General features: G+C 34.8%; 2 protein-coding genes across 4 annotated transcripts; one reads left to right on the top strand and one right to left on the bottom strand.

Annotated features, from left to right (window-relative positions):
* Positions 1 to 370: 370 nt before the first annotated feature.
* Positions 371 to 3,603, bottom strand: LOC137713832 (squamosa promoter-binding-like protein 13A). The gene is made up of 4 exons (XM_068453188.1): positions 3,329 to 3,603; positions 2,335 to 2,872; positions 1,577 to 1,710; positions 371 to 1,180 (listed from the first exon to the last, which is right to left on the bottom strand). The coding sequence occupies exons 2-4, from the start codon at positions 2,757 to 2,759 to the stop codon at positions 501 to 503; spliced, it is 1,239 nt and encodes a 412-aa protein (XP_068309289.1). The 5' UTR covers positions 2,760 to 2,872; positions 3,329 to 3,603; the 3' UTR covers positions 371 to 500.
* Positions 3,604 to 16,957: 13,354 nt separating this feature from the next.
* LOC137713245 (SUMO-activating enzyme subunit 1B-1-like) lies at positions 16,958 to 20,009 on the top strand. 3 transcript variants are annotated; one of them, XM_068452530.1, is made up of 11 exons: positions 16,958 to 17,071; positions 17,160 to 17,255; positions 17,386 to 17,437; positions 17,548 to 17,743; positions 17,954 to 18,033; positions 18,139 to 18,255; positions 18,476 to 18,526; positions 18,754 to 18,820; positions 19,319 to 19,422; positions 19,498 to 19,602; positions 19,693 to 20,009. In XM_068452530.1, the coding sequence occupies exons 2-11, from the start codon at positions 17,173 to 17,175 to the stop codon at positions 19,798 to 19,800; spliced, it is 963 nt and encodes a 320-aa protein (XP_068308631.1). In that variant the 5' UTR covers positions 16,958 to 17,071; positions 17,160 to 17,172; the 3' UTR covers positions 19,801 to 20,009. The 3 variants fall into 3 exon arrangements, with proteins under 3 accessions (XP_068308631.1, XP_068308630.1, XP_068308632.1); XM_068452529.1 differs by having other exon boundaries at positions 16,975 to 17,035; XM_068452531.1 differs by having other exon boundaries at positions 16,979 to 17,067.
* The last annotated feature ends 411 nt before the right edge of the window (positions 20,010 to 20,420 follow it).

Raw genomic sequence — 20,420 nt, 5'->3', positions numbered from 1 at the left:
TGTATTTCTGGTCATTAGATTAAATAAATCAAATGAAAAATAATGGACATGATTAGCGTAGAAAAAGAAGAAATGTTTACGTTTATCATTTCCCTATATATTAAGAGAAATAATGGAGTGCATCAAATTTTTTTTTTTTTAAAGTACCAAAATCGCTCCCTTAAAAACAACACAATTAAGAATGCAAACTTGGCAAAGTGATTGGAAGGTTAAGAAATTGTGAATGCAAAAGCATTTTTATCCATGATAAATATAAGACTTGTTTGAAAATACTTTTGGTGAATTGATTTGGAATTCCAAAAGCACTTTAAGTGCTTTTTAAGATCTACTTTTATGTTTACTAAAAATTGGTTTAAAAAACATTTGCTTCAAATGTCAGTCACTTTAAAAATAACATATTTATGTTTACATGAACAAAAGAAAGACCTCCAAAATCATACAATGAGGTTCTAAATTCCATTCCGAAACAACTGATCTAGAAATCCTACAAATAATTTTCGCTACTGCCAATGAAATGGAGGTGTTTGAGGGTGTTGATTCCCACTGCCCTGAGACCCATCAGAGCCAATGTGAAACATTCCGGGACAATGAACGTTTGCATCACCACTTCCATTGGAGACCAGAACTGAATCCATGGGCTCAATGGAACTGCTGTTTCCGTGTAGACCCGCGGGGCCAAATCGTTGTTGCATCAGAGAGATTGAATTAGGCTGCTGCACCATTTGTCTCAAACCTATTTCAGATCTCTGCTGCGTCTGTGGTGATGACAGAAGAGAGAGAGCACAGTCCGAATCGTGGGTTTGAGTTGTTAACCTGTCACAAAACGTCTTGCTCTTTGTTGTCCCACCGCCACCACCACCACCAGTTTCGGAGAATGAAATGGTGTTGAGAAGGGGCCGGCAGACAGAAGCACTGTGATGATGAGATGTTTGGTGGTTGTGGTGGACTGGGGAGCTGTCGCTGCTTTGGAAGAGTGAGAATTGCTTTCCTCCCTTGTAACCGCTGCTGCTGGTGCTGTCTGAGGACCCAAGGAACATGTTTTGCTTATCGATCATTGGCAGTTGGTGGTTATGAATCCCAGAATCTGGCTCAGTTTTGACAATGCCGGCCCAGGTAGGGTTTACGATATTTGTGGAGGGGTATACAAGTGAACTAGAGAGTGGCAACAATCGTGGGGTACCTGCAACAAGTGGAAAAACAAATTTTAGTACAAGAAATCCGCATTGGTTTTTTCTCAACTTACCGTCTCAGCATCCATTCACTTGAGCCCGCACGTTTGTGCGAAAGTTTAATTAAAAACACTCAAACAAGGTTGTAATTTATGATCAGTTGAGTGACAGCAGAGAAATTAAGCAGCATTTGACAGGAAGATTAATAGTTTGGAAGAATCTTAAAAATAAAAAATAAAGATATTTGAAGAGATGGATCTGCTAGTGGCCCCTAGATCATCAACTGTGGCAGGACCACCAGACATAGTTGATGAAGCACTCAACCAAGTGGATGTTCGTATAAATTGTCTGCTTTCACAGCTTTAATTTCCACATAGTGCTCCCCAAAAACAAAGGTTGCAGCTAACCTTGGTAACTGGACATAAAACTCCCCGGATGTGACAAGGGTTCTGGTTGAGGCTTTCTTCGCCGCCGGTTGTGTCCATCAAGACGTTTCCTACAGCTTCTCTTTCCCTCATCAAATTCCTCCAGAGCATGGAACCTGCAACAAAAGAGCGCACGGAGCGTGAGGAACTTGACCTTGCCAGATCGTGGCTTCAAACAGAGGGTACTCATGCGAACGGAGCTACGAATACATAGATATGAGTTGAACATTTGTTAGTTTACCTCTGAATTTATTCTAGGCTAGAATTAGGAGCTACCAAAAACACGGATTTGCAGTTTGTTCTATAACCCAACAACATAGCAGCTAGAACAAAAAAAATTCAGCTCAGTCTAGCCGCCATCCTATCTAACGATTTTCAAGACAACATTTGATATCTAATATATAATCAATTCAGCTCATCCTTTATCTCACAAGTAATAACGATCCTCGCGCTAAATCCTAAATCCGAAAGAACCTAATAAAGCATTGTCGAAATGTAAAGTGACCTTCAATGTGCACTTTTTTTAAATCTGATATCTCTACAATCATAGCAGTAAACAAAAGTACATGATCATCCATTAAGGCAGTAGAATGCAAAAGGATAAACAAACTTCCAACTGACATTATCTTTGAATGATCATTGTGTAAATAAAATCGAAGTGGAAATCAACATATGCAAATACTTAATCAAATGCAAATCAACATTACAAGGCTAATGAAAATTGTTGTAAAATCTTATACCTGCTACACTGCTGGCAAAATCGCTGCTTGTTTCCGTTAATCGTGACCTGAGGAGTCTTAGAATGTAACTCACAGACCTTATGCCGCCGATGGTAATCCCTACAAGTACTAAGGTCCGAATTGCATCCATCAACGAGGCAGGAAACCATCTGAGATCCGCTGTAAGCCACTCTAGACCTCTTTGATGGTCCAGACGAAAATGATGAGGTAGTTCTCGGAACGGGCTCCTTCAGCATATCCACCAGGTCATTATTCCCAGAGCCACCCAACTGACCAAGCTTCAAATCAACAGAAAAGCTGCTTCCTTTGAAGGTCCTATGATCTCCAAAGCTGCTAGACCCATCAACTGTAGTGTCCAAGTTGGAAAAGGTTTCTTGTTCTAGTTCAGACAAATCCCAAGAAGCTGCTTTCAAGTTCCAGTCCATAAAAGCACTTATTTCAAAAGCTGCTGCTTCTACTACTACTTTACCTCCTCTTTGCTTTCCCCACCCTCCCTCCCTCAATTAAGCTTCTCTCTTGCTATTTGTAATTGTATCACCTTCAATAAGAATATAATTTCAAAAATTCACAGTATAAACAGCATAACAGAGTAAAATTACCAAATTAACCACATCAGAAGTCTAATTAGGCAAAGATCTAATCACGGATTAGGTTATGAACTTTCAAATTCAAAAGGGTATTAATGTATTATATCATACAAAACAGCAATATGCAGAATTGACAAGAATTGACTCCATAACAAAGAAAACACAAAGTAGGAAAGCAAGAAATGCAGCTCTGGACATTGCAATTTTTTAGAACCCCAAACTAGAAAGTCAAGAGATTTTTTTTCTTTCCAATAAATTAATGATATGGAAGCAGTGTTGTTCCAAGAAATTGGGAATCTAAGATGGAAAACATTACTAGTTTAGATCATATTAAACAAATAAATAGAACAAAAACAAACAAGAGAGAGAGAGAGAGAGAGAGAGAGAGAAAGAGAGAGTAAACTTACAGATAAGTTGTGCAGATGGAAGACTGGTTTTCCAGCCATTTATTCACTGACATAGATTCCATTAATAGTAAAGTGGGTAGTCAAGGAAATAAAATATAAAGCTAAAGCTATGATTAGTTGGGTGTGTTAGGTTAATAAGTGAAGAATCACTGATTTTACCTGTCAGCAAAATGCCATTGAAGGTGTCTGCTGCACAACACACAGAAGAGAGAGAGAGAGTGAGTGGATAATGTAATGTGACTGTAGAGAGAGGATTTATTAGTGAAGTTTTAGAGAGAGAGGGGGAGAGGGGGGGGGGGGGGGGGCTTAAAGCAGCACTAGAAAGAAGGGGCCAAGCTCATCGAGTTTTTATTTAAAAATATTTATTCTTGTACATTTTAGGGTTTGTTTGAAATTGGTGAGGGAGGAGAGAAGGCAAAATAGTGACAACTTGTTTGTGGCTTTCAGACTTTTGCAAACCAAAGAAAAAGAAGTACAAGAATGGATGCTCAGAACAAACCATGTGGCCTTGTGTTTCACATTTCATGGCATGTCCTTCCATTGGGTTCCTTTTACTTCAAACCCCTCTTGTGCACCCCACGCTCCTCTCCTGCCGAGTGGGAAACTCGCAACCCATATTTAACCCTTCCTTCTAAGAGCAAGTCCACCTTTTTGTGGAAGGCGAGGGTTGGGGCCATAAAGTTTTTGTACAAATCCAAAGAAATACTCTAACGAGCCTTGATGAAGAGGGAAAGTGGTGGGCCATGTGAAGTCCGCTCGAAGCCTAAGCAACTTATGATCGGTCTTGCGTTAGCGTGCAAGGCTGACGTTAGCTACGTTGTTTAATTTATTTATTTATTTATTTTTTCTTTTGTCTGGCAATACACTCGTGAACTTGGCGAGTGGGCTGACAGCTTCTGTTGTCGTGGTGCCCTTTACAACAGTCCAACAATCACCAACTACGGCTCTATGGCATGGCAATTCTTGAGTTGTTGGATTTCCAACAATAAATTTATTTTATGAAGTTATTGTTGTGCCACGTGGCACGTCTTGATGATCCAAATTTCATGGTAAAAAAAAATTAAAAATATAGGAAAAATTAGGATTTTTTTTATTATATATAAAAATCCAATCATCTTCTTCATTCCTCACATCACAACTCAATATTGATTCTTACTACAATCTTTTATATTTGTTTTCCACTTTCCAAATCATTTTTTTACCAAAGAAATGAGTGAGAACTGAGAAGGCAATTTAGTCGATCAGGGAAGACATTGCTTTGCTTGAGGGTTTGGTGCATGGCACTACATGAGGAAACCAGAAGATTGGATAAGGACAAGTTGCACTATATGAATGATCAAGAATCTTATAAAAAATAGGAACAGACATTATTAATGTATAATGACACGTGGGATGACGAGAGTGTTTGAAAATTTGATCAGAAATATAAGGCGTTCATGACACGTGGAGGATAAGGCCTGCAAAGCAACTTAAAAAATAAAATAAAAAATATTTGTGATGGTAATCTGTCTTGCTCTTGCTCTTGCCCAACGGATGAAAGTATACAAAGGCAAGTACTATTCCGAGTTTATAGTAAGAGCAAGTTAACAGCTTTGCCCTTACCCTACCTACATCGGTGGAACTGCTCTAAGTATTTACCTACACCGAATACGTCAGTGTCTTAATATTCCAAATCAATAACATAATACCGTATGTTTTTACCTTCTCACACAACTGTGCGGTATTATCTTGAGATGAGCCTAAGGCCCAAAAAGCGTTGCTTTCATTTGAATTGCAACTTTAGAATTATTAGTGCCAGACTTATGCTCGGCTGTCTGTCTCCAGGTTAGTACTGAATGGGGTCCCTTAATAGCTTGGATTAATAATTGCATACCTTAATTACCAAAACATAAATAAAATAATTGTACATTTGTCAACTAGATATGTACTGATCTGTCTTGGGACATTAAAAGAAGGATCTTTCCATGTTATGTTAGGTGGTGAAGAAGAAGAAGAAGAAGATTTGGAAGCAAAGACTGAGAGCAAAACATGCATAATGTGGGACTAGTTTTGAGTATGAATTGTTATAAATAGGTCAAAGTTAGGGAGATAACCTTTATTAATGACATGAGTGAAGTAGGTGTAAAATATTACACTGTAACTATAGCACAAGATGATGACAAATAAATGAGGTAGGAATAAATAATGATGTTATTGATCTTTTCTTTCTTTCTCTTTTCTATATCTGTCGATAGCAGTCGGAGTGCTCTATTTGTAGAGCAACTCCGTATTATTACATGTTGAAAATTTACAACACACCTTTTGAAAATGATCTCCTTCATTTCCAAGTCCACATATCAACACTGTCAATGTTTTCATTCATCTGCCAATGTTACAAATCCAATTTATGTGGGTATTGAAAAAATCTACCAAGATTTTTAATATCATTGTAGGCATTCATTAACTGACTAGCATTTTCAACATGAATCACATTTCCAATGGAATTTGATTAACTACATTACTATTTTACATCAATTTTAGGTCAAGGAGTCAATTAGCCAAAGGTCTATTATTCAAATTCTCTTTGACTATTTGAATGTGCCATGTCAATGATATCATTTCACTACAAATAATTGGGATTGTTGCATTCAAATTGACAATTTTGACATGGTGGTAATATAGACGCACCCATTTTTATTTTTTACATGCTCCTTGTTAATTTATGTTTTTTTTATATTTTTTAATTCATCCAATTTAACAGCCAAAACTTAAAAGAATATGTGGGAGGTAAAGCGGAGTATGTGGATAGCACCAACCTTTTGACAATGAAGAATTTCACTAATTTAATGAATTTCAAACTATATTTCATTGATAGAGAAATAGACTCTAGATGAAAAATCAAAATCAGCTGATTTTAGCACAATCATAAATGTATTTTCTCACTCATTATGGTCACTTAGGCTAATCTATATTACTGTTAGTAATTAAAGAGATCACATTTTTGTACCATATTGTGCATCACTCTTTAATAGATGCATTGTCACCTGATACTAATACTAGTTGAATAATTAACGCTCTTCAGAAAAACATGTCTTAATGTATTTGAGTATTATCTGGCCACATTGCCATGCCCAAAACTCTTCTCTACGAAAGAGACGGTACAATGTAATACAAAAATAACAAGTTTTTGTTGGTATGTTCCAATTACTAGTTGTTTGCCTTTGAAATTTCAAACATTGCGATAGTTGTGGTCGCGCTGTAAATGTGACAACCAAGAAGCTAGAATTTTTGGCGTTTGGACTTTGGAGGGATAGCTAGCCGAGCGCGTGAGACTTCATGTAATCAACTGTGCATCTTTGAAGGCCCATTGAATGGGATATAGGCGCTGTCAGACTCCATAAGCTTCACTTCTAACTTTAATTTTCATGGCCCAAAATATTTCTGTATTAAATACTTGCTTTTTTTTTTTTTTTTTTTTCTGAATTATGTTTATTTTCTTTATTATAAATGATATTTTGCACTGTATATTTAAATGAAAGACTTTATTTGCGAATTTGAACCGTATATTACTAGTTCATCATGATGTTAAATTCACACACTCCCTTTTAGTGCAAATATAGTTTGTTAAAAAAAAAAAAAGAAGCCACTTAGTACTAATGTCAAGTGGCATTCCTCTTAATTTGTAAGTGAGAGGTTTTAGGTTCAATTCTTGCTAAAGGCGAATTTGAACCACATTATTGTTAGTCCATTGTGAGGCTAAGCACATCCCCCTCATCTTTAGTGTAGATAATATCATTTGTTAAAAAAAAAAAATTAAAGATTATTCATCATAAACTATGACAATTTACCATAATATCGTTAACTAGCCTTTTATTAATCAATTACATTATTATGTTTTTCTTCATAAATTATGTTTTAGGGTAATCACATTTTCCCTTAGATTTGCGTTTCACTGTAACCTCATACAATATCTTTTAAACAATTCAATCACATACTAATGTTTATTTTCATTTTAATGTCATACATCTGTCACATTTTTCTTAAGTTGTTATATGCCTATGTGGCCGTCATGAAGTTTAGTGCAACATTTCACTTTTTTGTTGCGGGAAAGTCTGTCCTAGCAGTTCATCGGGTAAGTGTAATTGGGGTCTGAAGTGAGGTCCACGACGGCATGAAGACATATAATGGAGGAGCTGACGGAAACTGTGACAGATATATGACATTGAAATGAAATAATAAGTAAATATATGAGATAGAAATGTTTTAAATATGTTGTATGACATTACAATTAAATACAAACCTAAAGAGAAAAAAATATAATTTACCATATATTCTAAGCTACTCAAGATGATTGAAAAAAAATCATATTTACTATCCAAATAAATTGAGAGCTTGAAAATCATAGCTAATTTGAACTTAAAGACAAACTTCATATTTGTTTTTGTGAGGAACTTTAATTGTAAACAATATAAACAGATAAAAACAGAATGTTTATTTTTATTTTTGTATATAACGATATATCTACTTTAAAGATTAAAGAAATAAATTAGTTTCAAAATTGTCATTTATTACATTAAAATATAAAGAATTTATTTACCAATAAAAAAGAATATTACTAAACTATTAAATACTAAGTAACTTTTTTTTTTAATTTATTAATTTAGAGAAAGACTAATTAGAAGTTGATAATTTAGTAATTAATCCAAAAGAGTTGACATGTGTAGATTATTGAAGGGGCAAAAACGTCATGCTACAGATTACCAAAACGTCATGCTACAGATTACCAAAACGTCATGCTACAGATTTACCCAAACGTCATATGCCAGAGATTTACCCAAACGTCATGCTACAGCTGCGGGACAGGGGTTCTTTAAATCTGCAACAACCAACATTGTCAGTGTGGGCAGCTGTATTGCGACTGTCCATGGGACCAAACTCTAATTACTTGCCAAGTGTCGCCTCACCTAATGAGAAATACAACTGACGGGCTATTGTACTGTTCAGATTCAATAATATATTAACACATGTAACGTAATATTGTGTTATTACATCGGGATATCACGTAACAGAGAACCGTTTCATGTAAGTCATCACCTGAGAGAGATTTATTTAATATGCAATCGTAACATCTCGTACTAATAAAAAAGTTAAATCATATTGATTATGTTAATTTGGGGTGCCACGATGACGTATTGAGGAACAGAAGTAAATCTTTTTTAATAATGATAGATACATTAAATTTGTGCACCAAAACGTTGGCAAAAATAATATGAATTTCAGGTCATACTTCACACAGCACGTCCTGGGTTTGATTCCTAGCGCTGGTAAATCGCATGATGGTGGTCAAGGAAGGTTGAAATCTTTATGTGAATCTTTCCAACCCCCTGAAGAGTAGACTATCGTGACGAAGCCACTAGTTGGTCTCATTTTTCACCAAAAAAAAATAATCAAGTTGGAATTTAATTAATAATTGTAACTGAAAATATGACTTTAGTCTTTGAAACTTAATCTTTTCCACATAAAACCCAACGTGCAAAATAATTTACCTACATAATAAAGCAAACCCAATATACGCAAAATAATTTACCCACAATATATGCAAAATAATTTATCTACATAATAAAGCAAACACAATATATGTAAAATAATTTACCTGCATAAAAATATTATTATTTTATTTAATACTAGTTTACCTATTAATTATTTGTACATATAATAATATAATGTGCCCAATACATATGATGATACATACAAAATAAAAAACCTACATAATGAAGGTTATTTGCTCATCATAAATTTACATATAGGTAGATTAATTAGTATAATATGTTTGAACATATATGTAAGACTTTGGATGTGGTACCTAATTATCAATATTTTTTTTTACTAAAGCCTTGTTGGTTTTCAATTTTTGATCGAAGTCCCTGAAATTAATGTGATAATTTATTTATATGTATGTTACTATATTTTTTTTAATTAAAAATTAAAATTTATAGTTGTTTATATTAATGAGATTTTAAATAAAAACTCATAATTTGTGGGATTAAAAATATTAATTATACTATTGTGTGTGTGTGTGTATATATATATATATATATATATATATGAACATGGGTACATTCATCAAAATTAACAAAAAAATTATTGAAAACATGGATGCATTCTTCAAAACCACACAAAAAAACAGTAATAGATATTAGATTTAATAACATTAGTAAATTTCTTCGATTAAACTTGACGTGGATAAATTCTCAAATCAAAAGAAGAGAATGTCCCCATATAAGTTTAAAAATGAATTAGAGAAAAATTGAATAGATTTTATATATAAAAAAAGGGTACATTTTACATATAACAAATTGGTATATTTGAGAATGGGTACATTTTAAGATAAAAATTTTGAAAAAAATTACATGAATGGGTGCATATAAGATTAAAAAATTGAAGAACATTTTATAAAAAGCTAATGGGTACAAACTTATTCTAATTTTATTTATTTATTTTGGAATGTTTTGAATTGAAATTAGTTAGGGGTTTAATAAATGTGTGAGTATTAAAATCTGAACAAATCCTAAATCAATTATTAATTTATATTTTTTAAAAATTATGTAACTGCCATGGAAATTCATCATTACATTAATGCTAGAAACTTGGATCAAAATCTGAAAACTAATAAGGTTTCAATCAATGAACATTAGTAACTAGGGACGAGATACTAATTTTTCCTCTATATATATATATATATATATATTGAGCTTACGGCAGTACTATATACATTTGAACGTGTATATATATATATATGTTAGGTGTAATAATATGTACAATAATTATTTGTTCATTGTAATTACGGTGAGTAAGAACATTTATTGATTTATTTTGAATATTATTGTACAAGTTGTAAATATTTTGTAATAATAGGTCAATTACTTTTCTAGTTGGGAGTCTTTTTTAAATTTGGATTTTATTTGAATGTTTATAACTAGGTGGGTTTTTCTTTTTCTAGGAAAATAAGAGTTATAAGGGTCTATATCTAAAGAACCCTAATTGTAATAAAAATTCATATCGTGTAAAATGACCATGTCTGACACACCCCGACCGAAATCAAGGCGGTAAGGAGCTCACTAGCTTTGGGTTCCATGAGAACTCCGAAGTTAAGCGAGTAGCGCGCGAGAGCACTCCTAGGATGGGTGGCCCATCGGGAAGTTCTCGTGTGAGTTCCCAGAAACAAAACCGTGAGGGTGTAATCGGGGCCCAAAGCAGACAATATCGTGCTACGATGGTGGAGCGAGCCCGGGAAGTGGTCCTGCCTGGGTTGGGATGTGACAATGTCTGCATGAATTTAGTGCATGTATCACCACTCAATCATTTTTCGTTCAACTCCTCCACCACCATGAAGAAGAAATCCTAAAATGTAGTTTTCATATGTTGGCACCACGGCATTGCCATGCCACCACCAATTCTCATATAGATTTTGTTATCACCTCTCAAAGTGCATCATCTAACTATCGAATGCTAAACTCTTAACATCAAAATGTATTTTGTGAAGGCGACTACGCCAATATGCTCATATTTCATGTCGGATGTGGACAACTCAATTTCTAACTTTCTTGCTTAGAGCAAGTCCACCTCTAAAAAATGCATTGGCACCTAGCCCATTTAATCCACTCAGTGAACACTGATAGACCTCATGAACAGTTTAATTGACCAAATGCATCTCCACCCTTAAAACTAAATAGCCTAGTCAATTTTATTAAAATATTATTAATTTTTATTATAAAATAATAATTGGATTTTTAATTTCTGAAGCAAACCAAATGCATCTCCAATGAAGCAGACCAAAGCACGCCAACCCACCACCCATGCCGTCAATCCCTACTCCTTTCTATGACGAAATGACTCTTCTTCTCCCTTACCACCGCCACCTTCATCATCATCACCGCCACCATCCTCTTTGCCGTTATACCACCACCAGCTCATGTCTTCGGTTCCGGCTCTACCCTTGCTGTTATCTTCGCCTCCGACACTGTCTGCGGTGTCCTGTTAGACCAACCGCGACAGCCCATCGTCTACTTCCGCTGCAGACAAACAATCATAATCGAGCCCAACATCTCCGGCGGACGGACCTCTCTCTGCGACCTTCGCTCTGGTGGATATAGCCTCTTTTGCTAGGACTTGAAGAAAAAAAAAAAAAAAAAATTTAAGGTGGCTATGACATTAACCTAGATTCATGTAGGCTGGTCTCTAGCTCAACATCTTTTGGGCCCGCCTATGGACTGGCTTGGGCTGGAGGGTTTTTAAGGGGTGCCAGCCTATTTTTTTCACTTTGGACCAGCCTATGTGCTTGGGGTGGAGTTGCTTTTACCCTTTGTTTTAGAGCAAATCTTCGAAATAGGATTGTGATGAGAGACATAAAGATGGGAATAAACTACCAATTACACTGTAGAATCTCCCTCTTTTAAAGATTCAACATCTAAACTTGCGTCACGTCGCCTCATTTTGAAACTGTATATAAACTTTATGGTAAACTAGTTTAAAGCAACAAAAGGTTTATGATTTTAGAAGAAGAAAAGAAAAATAATTTTAGTTACTATTGTTAACATAAAAATGTGGTAATGTTAACAAAGGTGGTTTTAAAAAGTTTACGGTGATTTTAGGGCTTAATACCAGGGGTTTTAGGGTTATGAACTAGTATTTATCGAGGACTAGAGCTCCGTTCTCTTCACTTGAAAATTGAACACAAGTAGTATCAGAGAGTTTGGTGTGGTACTGGCCTAACCACTTTGATGCCTTTGTCAATATATCTGGAGTAGTGAGAAATGTTGCTATGTAGTTTTAGGGATGTTACAGGAACTTAGGCCATCTCCAACCAAATGAGGGTCAGAGGGGTCCCTTTAGCCCTATAGCCCTCCAAGAAATTAATATTTTAATGAATAATGCTAGTATATTTCTCCAACCGAGGGGATCAAAGAACCATAGGCCAAACAGAGTCCTATAATAAAAAACCATCTCCAATGGAGGGGACCAAAGGGCCATAAACCAAACATAATTTATTATTTTAATTGAATTAATATGGTTACTTAAATTAAACTACCTCAATAATTTTTCGAGATGTAATCTCCATAATTTTTTGAATAAGATTTCAAGTGACACTTATCGCTAAAGTGAATAACTCCCCCAAGCAGTACTAGGGTGGAGATTGTGTTGTTTAAGTTTAATGCTATTTAATATTGTTTAATGTTGTTTAGTGTTGTTTAATGTTGTTTAATGGCTTAGGTAGTTATAGGAAAAAAATTAGAATTTTTTTTTAAATTTTGTCCCAAAAAAAAAAAATTCCAACGGTCACCTGGCGTCAACATGACGCCAGGTAGCTGTGGGGTTTGAATTTTGGGCCGGCCCGGGGCTGGTTGGTTCGGGCTAGCCGGTTGGTCCGATTGCACAATTTTGGCCCAGTGGGGCCCACAAGCTCTTTGTCTTACCCTTGGTTGGATACGATTTTCGTGTTATTTCGGATTATTTTTAGTCTTATGACCCTTTGGCCCAATCGGTTGGAGATAGCCTTAAGTACTTAACTTTCCCAGGCTTCTCCTCTTCCTTTATATAAAGGTCGGCAAATCAAATAAGCTGACGAACTCCCTTAGATCAATTTGCTATGTCTTTGTTCTAAATTCGTGGAAGACCTGGGGTCCAACTTTTTCTTATTAGTTGTATCTCTAGGTGACACTTGGTTTTTTTGGGCTAGATTCATTTGTTTTGTGTCAAGGAATAGTGGTCGGTGAAGGTTAAGAGCAGTGGTTGTGCTTTGTGTCAGCCAGTAAGTGTTCGGTAACACGTGCTTAATATGATGCTGACCATAATATTGCTTATGGATGTTCCTTTTAGGCCTGGCAAATGGGTCGTGTCTATCGTGTTTGTGTCGTTTTCGTGTAACATTTGTTATCTTAACGGGTTCTTAACAGGTCGGGTCACTTTACTCAACGACCTGTAAAGAAAAATATTTATTTTTTCTTATATTTGCACATACCACATATTGCCACATAAATATTACTTCAAAACATTAAAACACATTTGTCGTTTAAGTACTACATCTACACTCGAAAATAAGAGCCTAATAAACAAACATCCATACACTACTAGTCTATTACAAAATATTAAATGTGCAAGGATATGCAAAATGAAAGAGTTTTTGTTTTCAAGGTTGTGAAGCCTTTCTCAAAAGTTTAAACCTTACCAATGGAACTCAAAACTTGCATGTTATTCCTTTTACAAAATCTTCAATTTTCATCGATCATTATGGCATAAGATTTTGTGGTATACTAGTGTAAATATTTTAAATTGAAGATCGAATTCATTCATTGTATTCATAAAGGGTCAAGGAGTGTAGCTGTAAAAAATCATCAAAATTGGAGTTAAAATAACCGTTAAATCGTGATTTTTCGTTGATAATTGTCGAAAAGTTTTGTCCCGTTACTTTATATCTGAATGTTTGTTTTTTGCGATTTTTAGTGTATGCGATCTTGAAGTATATACAAACAAGTTTGACGGTTGGATCGTTGAAATTAGTTTCGTAGAATGCGTATCTCATTAAAACGATAGATTCACTAATACTTACAGTTTATTTATACTTTCATCAAGTATAATGTAAGATTTTGTGGTATCCACTAGTGTAAATATTTTAAATTGAAGATCAAATTCATTCATTGTATTCATATAGGGTCAAGGAGTGTAGCTGTAAAAAATCATCAAAATCGGAGTTAAAATAACTGTTAAATCTTGATTTTTCGTTGATAACCGTTGAAAAGTTTTGTCTCGATACTTGATCTTTGAATGTTTGTTTTTTGCAATTTTTGGCGTATGCGATCTTGAAATATATACAAACATATTTGACGGTTAGATCGTTGAAACTAGCTTTGTAGAATGCGTATCTTATCAAAACAATAGATTCACTAACACTTAAGAGTTTATTCATGTTTTCATTAAGTATAACATAAGATTTTGTGGTGTCCACTAGTGTAAATATTTTAAATTAAAGATCGAGTTCATTCATTGTATTCATATAGGGTCAAGGAGTGTAGTTGTAAAAAATCATCAAAATCATAATTAAAATAACCATTAAATCCTGATTTTTCATTGATAACCGTCGAAATTTTTTGTCCCGTTACTTGATTTCTTAATGTTTGTATTTTGCGATTTTTTGCTAATGCGATCTCGAAGCATATACAAACAAGTTCGACGGTTGGATCGTTGAAATTAGTTTCGTAGAATTCGTATCCCATCAAGTTCAATGGTGTACATATATATATTTATTAAGTAGATTTAAATTTATTTATTTTGTACTTATAACACTTAAGAAATTGAATGGTATGTATATTTAAGCTGATCCAATGGTCACCAATTTTTAATATTTAATATAATATATATATATATATATAATTATTATAGTTTTTAGGGGTATAAAATTGTTAAATTAACATATATAATTATTATAGTAGTTTTTTAGGGTTATAAAATTATCAAATTAATATTTGCTTATCGTGTATCGTGTTACTCACCTATATACCCGAACTAATCTGTTATCTTAACAGGTGCTTATCGGGTTACTCGATAACGACCCGATTCGTTATCGTGTCGATCCGAATACCTATTAATTTCGTATTGTGTCGTGTTAGATTATTGAGTCGTGTCAGGAATCACCAGGCAACTTCCTTCTATGCTTGTTGTTTGCATGTTTTTGAACTCTTTACCTATCTTGAGTCCTTTTAAAAGTGAACTTCCAATCATTTTGTAATAAATCACGAAAAATGACTCTGATTACACTTCAACGCCCATCAAAATGGATGTTATTCTTAATTGCAATCGTTTTTCTTCACTTATCTTGGACTTGGATCCTCTCCTGAGCCCAAGGAGAGGATCCTCTTGACCAAAGATCTTGAATCGTTGGATTTTCATCCAACGGCTACAGACAAGAAGGTTCATTTAAAGTTATAATAATTATAATCCAACAGTCCAAGATCCTTGGTCAGGAGAATCCTCTCCTTAGGCTCAGAAGAAGATCCAAGTCCACTTATTTTTCATATATTCTAAACCTAGTTAATGTTCTTTTACAATTATCATGATTAGTGACTGTTCAACGACCGAGCCACGTTCATACCCATGTCTCTATACCCTACTTTGACAATGACTTTTCTCGTTGTACTATGCAAGATATCACAATTGACAACCATGGATGTACATGCAAGAAATTTGGAATTATAGTAGCGCAGGGCGTTTATTACTGTACCCAAAGTTTTTCCTTTTCTTTTCTAAATAATATCGTTCGTTTGTATGAGAAAAGTAAAACAATCAGTTATGTGTGTGCGAATGTGACGAATACACATTTCAAACCAGTCACTTAAGATGGTATTGAGAACAAAGCTTGAATCTTTAATATATTGGGAGGTACACAAACTATTCAGATTCTTGGACTCAAAGTTCAATGCATAATGCCTGAATTAATATAAAGATAAGAAATATAATGAAAATGATTTTAAAACTTTAAGTTTTAAGGATAAAGACAAATAAAGGGTAAAATGAATAGTATCAGGATTGACTTTTTAATGTAAAAATGTGATTTTTTGTTAAAATAAACAGTACCGGAAGCTTTTCGTTAAAATTCCTTATAAACATTGGCTGATCATATTTTTGCCTCCATACATGCATGGTCTATGCACATTTAAAAATTCTTATCAATAAATATATGAGATCATATTTCTCCATATTGTTCACTGGATTTTGTGCTTGGACGATCAAGGTAGCTATATATTAGGGCACTCGCCATGACAAGAAACCCAAAGCAAGTTTTTAACCAACATGCAGGTAACATTCATTCAGTAGTTTTCCCCAACAGGGTCAAATTTTTTTGAGTTTTGATTTACTGCGATCACGACTATAACTATTCGTAGCGGTTTTCTTTTTAGAAAAAAGGGCACACCTGGTGGCGAATTAGGATTATCCATCACTTCTGGGTCCGAAGAAGGCTAGTTGGGAATTGCACTTTACCTATGGTCACAATCAACCATATCCACAATGGTTTTGAATCTGATTAATCTGCTTTTTACCTGAACAATTTACTGCAGGAGTGGGACTAAAAGCACTGTCATGCATTTTGGAGGAAGCAAACGAGTACTGTATATTCACAAATTCACAGCAGGTTTCAATTTGATTTACCCCAACGGTAATTTTGCTGCAGGAGCTGGACCAAATCAGCTATTGTGCACTGTGGAGGAAGCAAAGACGAATCATATTTTTTCAAGGGAGTTTCTACTAATTCCCATGTTTAATAGGCATGTCATCCGCATCTTATGTTGCACATTAGGTAATAGAATAACGTGATTTGTTACGAATCCACTCAAATTATAACGTATGCGCAATTATTAGCATTGTAGGTTAAACATATATTTCTGTGTTATCGTCATTTGCATTTGCTAAGAATCTGTGCAAAGTTACATAGATACGTGATGAGAGATACAAACACACTTATACACCCGATGACATGACAATTCTCTCCAATTCGTGGGCCTCAGACAACGGTTTGTACCAACCAAATCTAATGAGTAATTCATGCCAACCCAAAAAAAGGCCCAATACAAGTTGGGTAAAAAATAAAAAGAAAAACACTGAAATTCCAATTCGGAAGCCCCTCGTCGTCACTGTCTGTCAGTTTTCTCAGCAATTCAAATTCTCAGCTTTTCTAGGGTTTCTCTCACCTCCCACCTACTAATAATTTTGCAAGTAACTGAATTTTTAGAGTTATTCAGTGTACCTCTCAACTTTTTTGAGTTAGAAATGTGAAATTAATTTTAATTTTCCAAAATTTCAGGTTGCGGTTGGGAATGGACGGCGAGGAGTTGACTGAGCAGGAGACTGCTCTTTACGATCGCCAGATAAGGGTTTGGGGTGCTGGTGCCCAAAGAAGGTAAGCAATTTTAAAATATTTCATGAACAATTGTTATGAATTAATTAAAGAAATATTTGGAATTTTGAGCTATTTTTTGCCTTTTTTTTTTATTCATTTTGTTTTTGTTTTTATTTTTATTTTTTTTAAGACTTAGCAAAGCTCATGTATTAGTCTGTGGAATTACTGGAACTGTTGCAGAGGTAAATTCAACACCTTCATATATGATTTTGTTTTTGGGGTGGTGATAGAATGTTTTAGAATATTAAGTTGCATTCATGTTAATATTTTTTGTGACCTTTTTTTTGGGTAGTTTTGTAAGAACATTGTACTAGCCGGAGTTGGTAGTTTGACACTGGTGGATGATCGAGTAGTGACAGAAGACGCGCTGTCTGCCAACTTTCTGATACCTTCTGATGAAAATGTGTATGCTGGGAAAACTTTGACTGAACTTTGCCGTGATTCTCTGAAAGATTTCAATCCGATGGTTCGTGTTTCTGTAGAAAAAGGTCTGCCCTCTGATGCCTTCAATTTCCAATATAATTGTATCGTTATTGTCGCTATCAAGTGAATGCTAGTGTAGCTGAACATCATTTTTGAGTGCATGGCTTTGCCGTTTTATGCCACTGAAGACAGGCTAGTTAAATAATGCTTTCTAATACCTCGTCCAAGCAGCGAGAAGAGAAATTGAGAATATATACTTCATCTTGATCTCACAGGTGATTTAGCAAGCTTTGGGGCAGAGTTCTATAGCAAATTTGATGTCGTCGTTGTCAGCTGTTGCTCCTTCACAACTAAAGTACTACGCATGCCCATCCCCTTGATGTTTAACATTTACCTTCTTGAAACATCCATTTTTCATGAATTCATATTCTTATTTTCCATCTCAATTCTTCTATTGCAGAAATTGATCAATGAAAAATGCCGAAAGTCTTCAAAGCGTGTAGCATTTTATACTGTTGATTGTAGAGACTCCTGTGGTGAAATATTTGTTGATCTGCAACACCATAAATATTCGAAAGTGATCATCTTATTTGCTTTCTCAGACTTTACTAATGTCATTATTTTTAGTTACCCAGTTTCATCGTTCATTTTATGTCGAGTGAGTTGATAGCATATTGCTATAACTTCAACAAAGCTTCCAAGGGCTATGAAATTTTAGATTACATGCACCTGGAGAAGTATAGCATTGTCAGTGTATATTCTCTAACGAGTAAATTTATCTCGTTTTTTCTTGACAGATAAAAAACGAGGAAACAATCGAATGTGAACTACAGTATCCAAGCTTTGAGGTATGATTAGTTGGTCATTGTTCTTTCTTATAATGTTATTTTAGATTTCATATCATGCTCATGCTAATTAAGACCACAAGATTAATATTCGTCGGTGGTATTAACCCTTGTTCATACAACATGTATATAGGATTGCCATCTGTTTTTATGCAAATTGTGTTGTAGTGTTCATCATAAATATTTCTAGCGTACTAATCATCAAGTATCTTATGGATCTTACATTACAGGAATCAATTTCAGTAACTTGGAAATCATTTCCCAGGAGATTCTCAAAGCTATACTTTGCTATGCGAGGTGTGTTTAATTATTGTTATTTAATTTTTTTACTTGTTCTGATAGAAGTTGTGTAAAAGAAATATAGCAATATGGTAAAAGAGGAAGGTGAGAAGACTCCTGCTTTTACTGAGGGAAGAGGGATGGAGCCATGGAGAGTCCTTCCATGAAAGTGTCAAAGCTATTGCTAAATGAGAAGTGAAATTCTTACATTTAAAAAGATTTACAATTACGAAAATGGTAATGGTAGAGAGATGAGCGATACAAATATCATTTTAATACCACTGGAATGCCTCAGTCATAGGATGCATCGTATTTACTGCTTTCTTATTAGTCTTACTCTGATGCTGCTGTTCTACTTCTACTACACCTTGTATGAATTGGATACTGTTAAATGATATTGAATTTTCCCATTAAGAAGATTTTTACCCTTAATCCATTATAAATCTCGTGTGAATAGGTTACCATCCTGTTATAGTTATAGTAGACTAAGCAAGACTGTCCTCACCTTTCTTGCAGTAATAGAAAGGTTTGAAGAAGCCGAGCAACGTAAACCTGGAGAGTTATCAATTGCAGATCTTCCTGCTGTTCTGAAGTTGAAAAAAGAACTCTGTGAAGCACAGGTATGGGTACTCAGAATTTGTTATTGTTCGTTTGTTGTGCATTTTCTTATGCTTGCTTTTGTGACAATATTACAGTCAGTGAATGAGTCTCATATTCCAAATGCGCTCCTGGAAAGATTGGTGACAGATACAAGAGAGTTTCCTCCAGTTTGCCCCATCATTGGAGGGATTCTTGGGCAGGTGCTCCGCCTATCCATTTTCTTTCACATAAAAAATTATAGCGGAAGTGTTAGTTACCGTATATTGACATCTTGTTAATTAACTTCTCAGGAGGTTATTAAGACAATATCAGAGAAAGGAGACCCTGTCAAGAATTTCTTCTTCTTCGATGCTATGGATGGAAAGGGTGTAATCGAGGACATATCAGGGAACCCTTGAAGCCGAGCAGCCTTGCAGAGGAAAAAGCTTTGATATTTCAAAGAATTTGGGAAGTATGAGACTACCTAATCGCAACCATGCTTGTTTGTGATAGAATTTTAGAAGAGATGACCCCTTTTCATGGATCCTAATCTTGCTTATAGCGTAGCTTCAAACAAATTCTACCGCTATATTTATGATTCTAATTCTGATTTTACATTTGTTCGTCAGCTTGACTTGATTCGTAATCTTGCTTATAGTGTAGCTTCAAACAAATGCATACATCTGAATTTGGGTTGACAGATTCAGATGTATGCATTTGCTTTGTTTATTTGATTAGCCAAATCTTCGGCTCGACGGAGCGTAGCTTTTTTTTCGTGTTGTACCTTTTTGAGGGGAAAATTGAAAATTGTCGAGTGGAGCTGTATAGAATGAGGGTAGGGACCTGGAGCTGTGACCATAAAAACTGGTCGTGATCACATTGTTTGTGGTCATCAGGTCGTATGGGTTGTGGGCAAGGAGCATTCAATTTGTCTGGTAAAGTTAAAAGAAGAAAAATAAAAATCTGTGAACAAAATAATAAGGATCTGCTCTGTTGGATATATTTCTTTCTTTTCATTCTCTTTAAGATCATTAAGATC

Source organism: Pyrus communis, chromosome 13 (assembly GCF_963583255.1).
Source record: "Pyrus communis chromosome 13, drPyrComm1.1, whole genome shotgun sequence".
In the NCBI taxonomy this organism is placed as follows: domain Eukaryota; kingdom Viridiplantae; phylum Streptophyta; class Magnoliopsida; order Rosales; family Rosaceae; genus Pyrus; species Pyrus communis.
The sequence above is the reverse complement of the archived record's forward strand: the minus strand, read 5'-3'. Positions and strand labels throughout refer to the sequence as shown.

Bases quoted from the DNA above. Each gene is read 5' to 3' on its own strand.
- LOC137713832 (XM_068453188.1), bottom strand. From the start codon at position 2,759: ATGGACTGGAACTTGAAAGCAGCTTCTTGGGATTTGTCTGAACTAGAA. The intron at 1,711-2,334 runs GTATAAGATTTT...CTTTTGTTGCAG, and splicing joins TTTTGCCAGCAGTGTAGCAG to GTTCCATGCTCTGGAGGAAT. The intron at 1,181-1,576 runs GTTAGCTGCAAC...CACTTGTTGCAG, and splicing joins TTTTATGTCCAGTTACCAAG to GTACCCCACGATTGTTGCCA.
- LOC137713245 (XM_068452530.1), top strand. From the start codon at position 17,173: ATGGACGGCGAGGAGTTGACTGAGCAGGAGACTGCTCTTTACGATCGC. The intron at 17,438-17,547 runs GTAAATTCAACA...TTTTTTGGGTAG, and splicing joins TTACTGGAACTGTTGCAGAG to TTTTGTAAGAACATTGTACT. The intron at 18,034-18,138 runs GTACTACGCATG...CTTCTATTGCAG, and splicing joins GTTGCTCCTTCACAACTAAA to AAATTGATCAATGAAAAATG.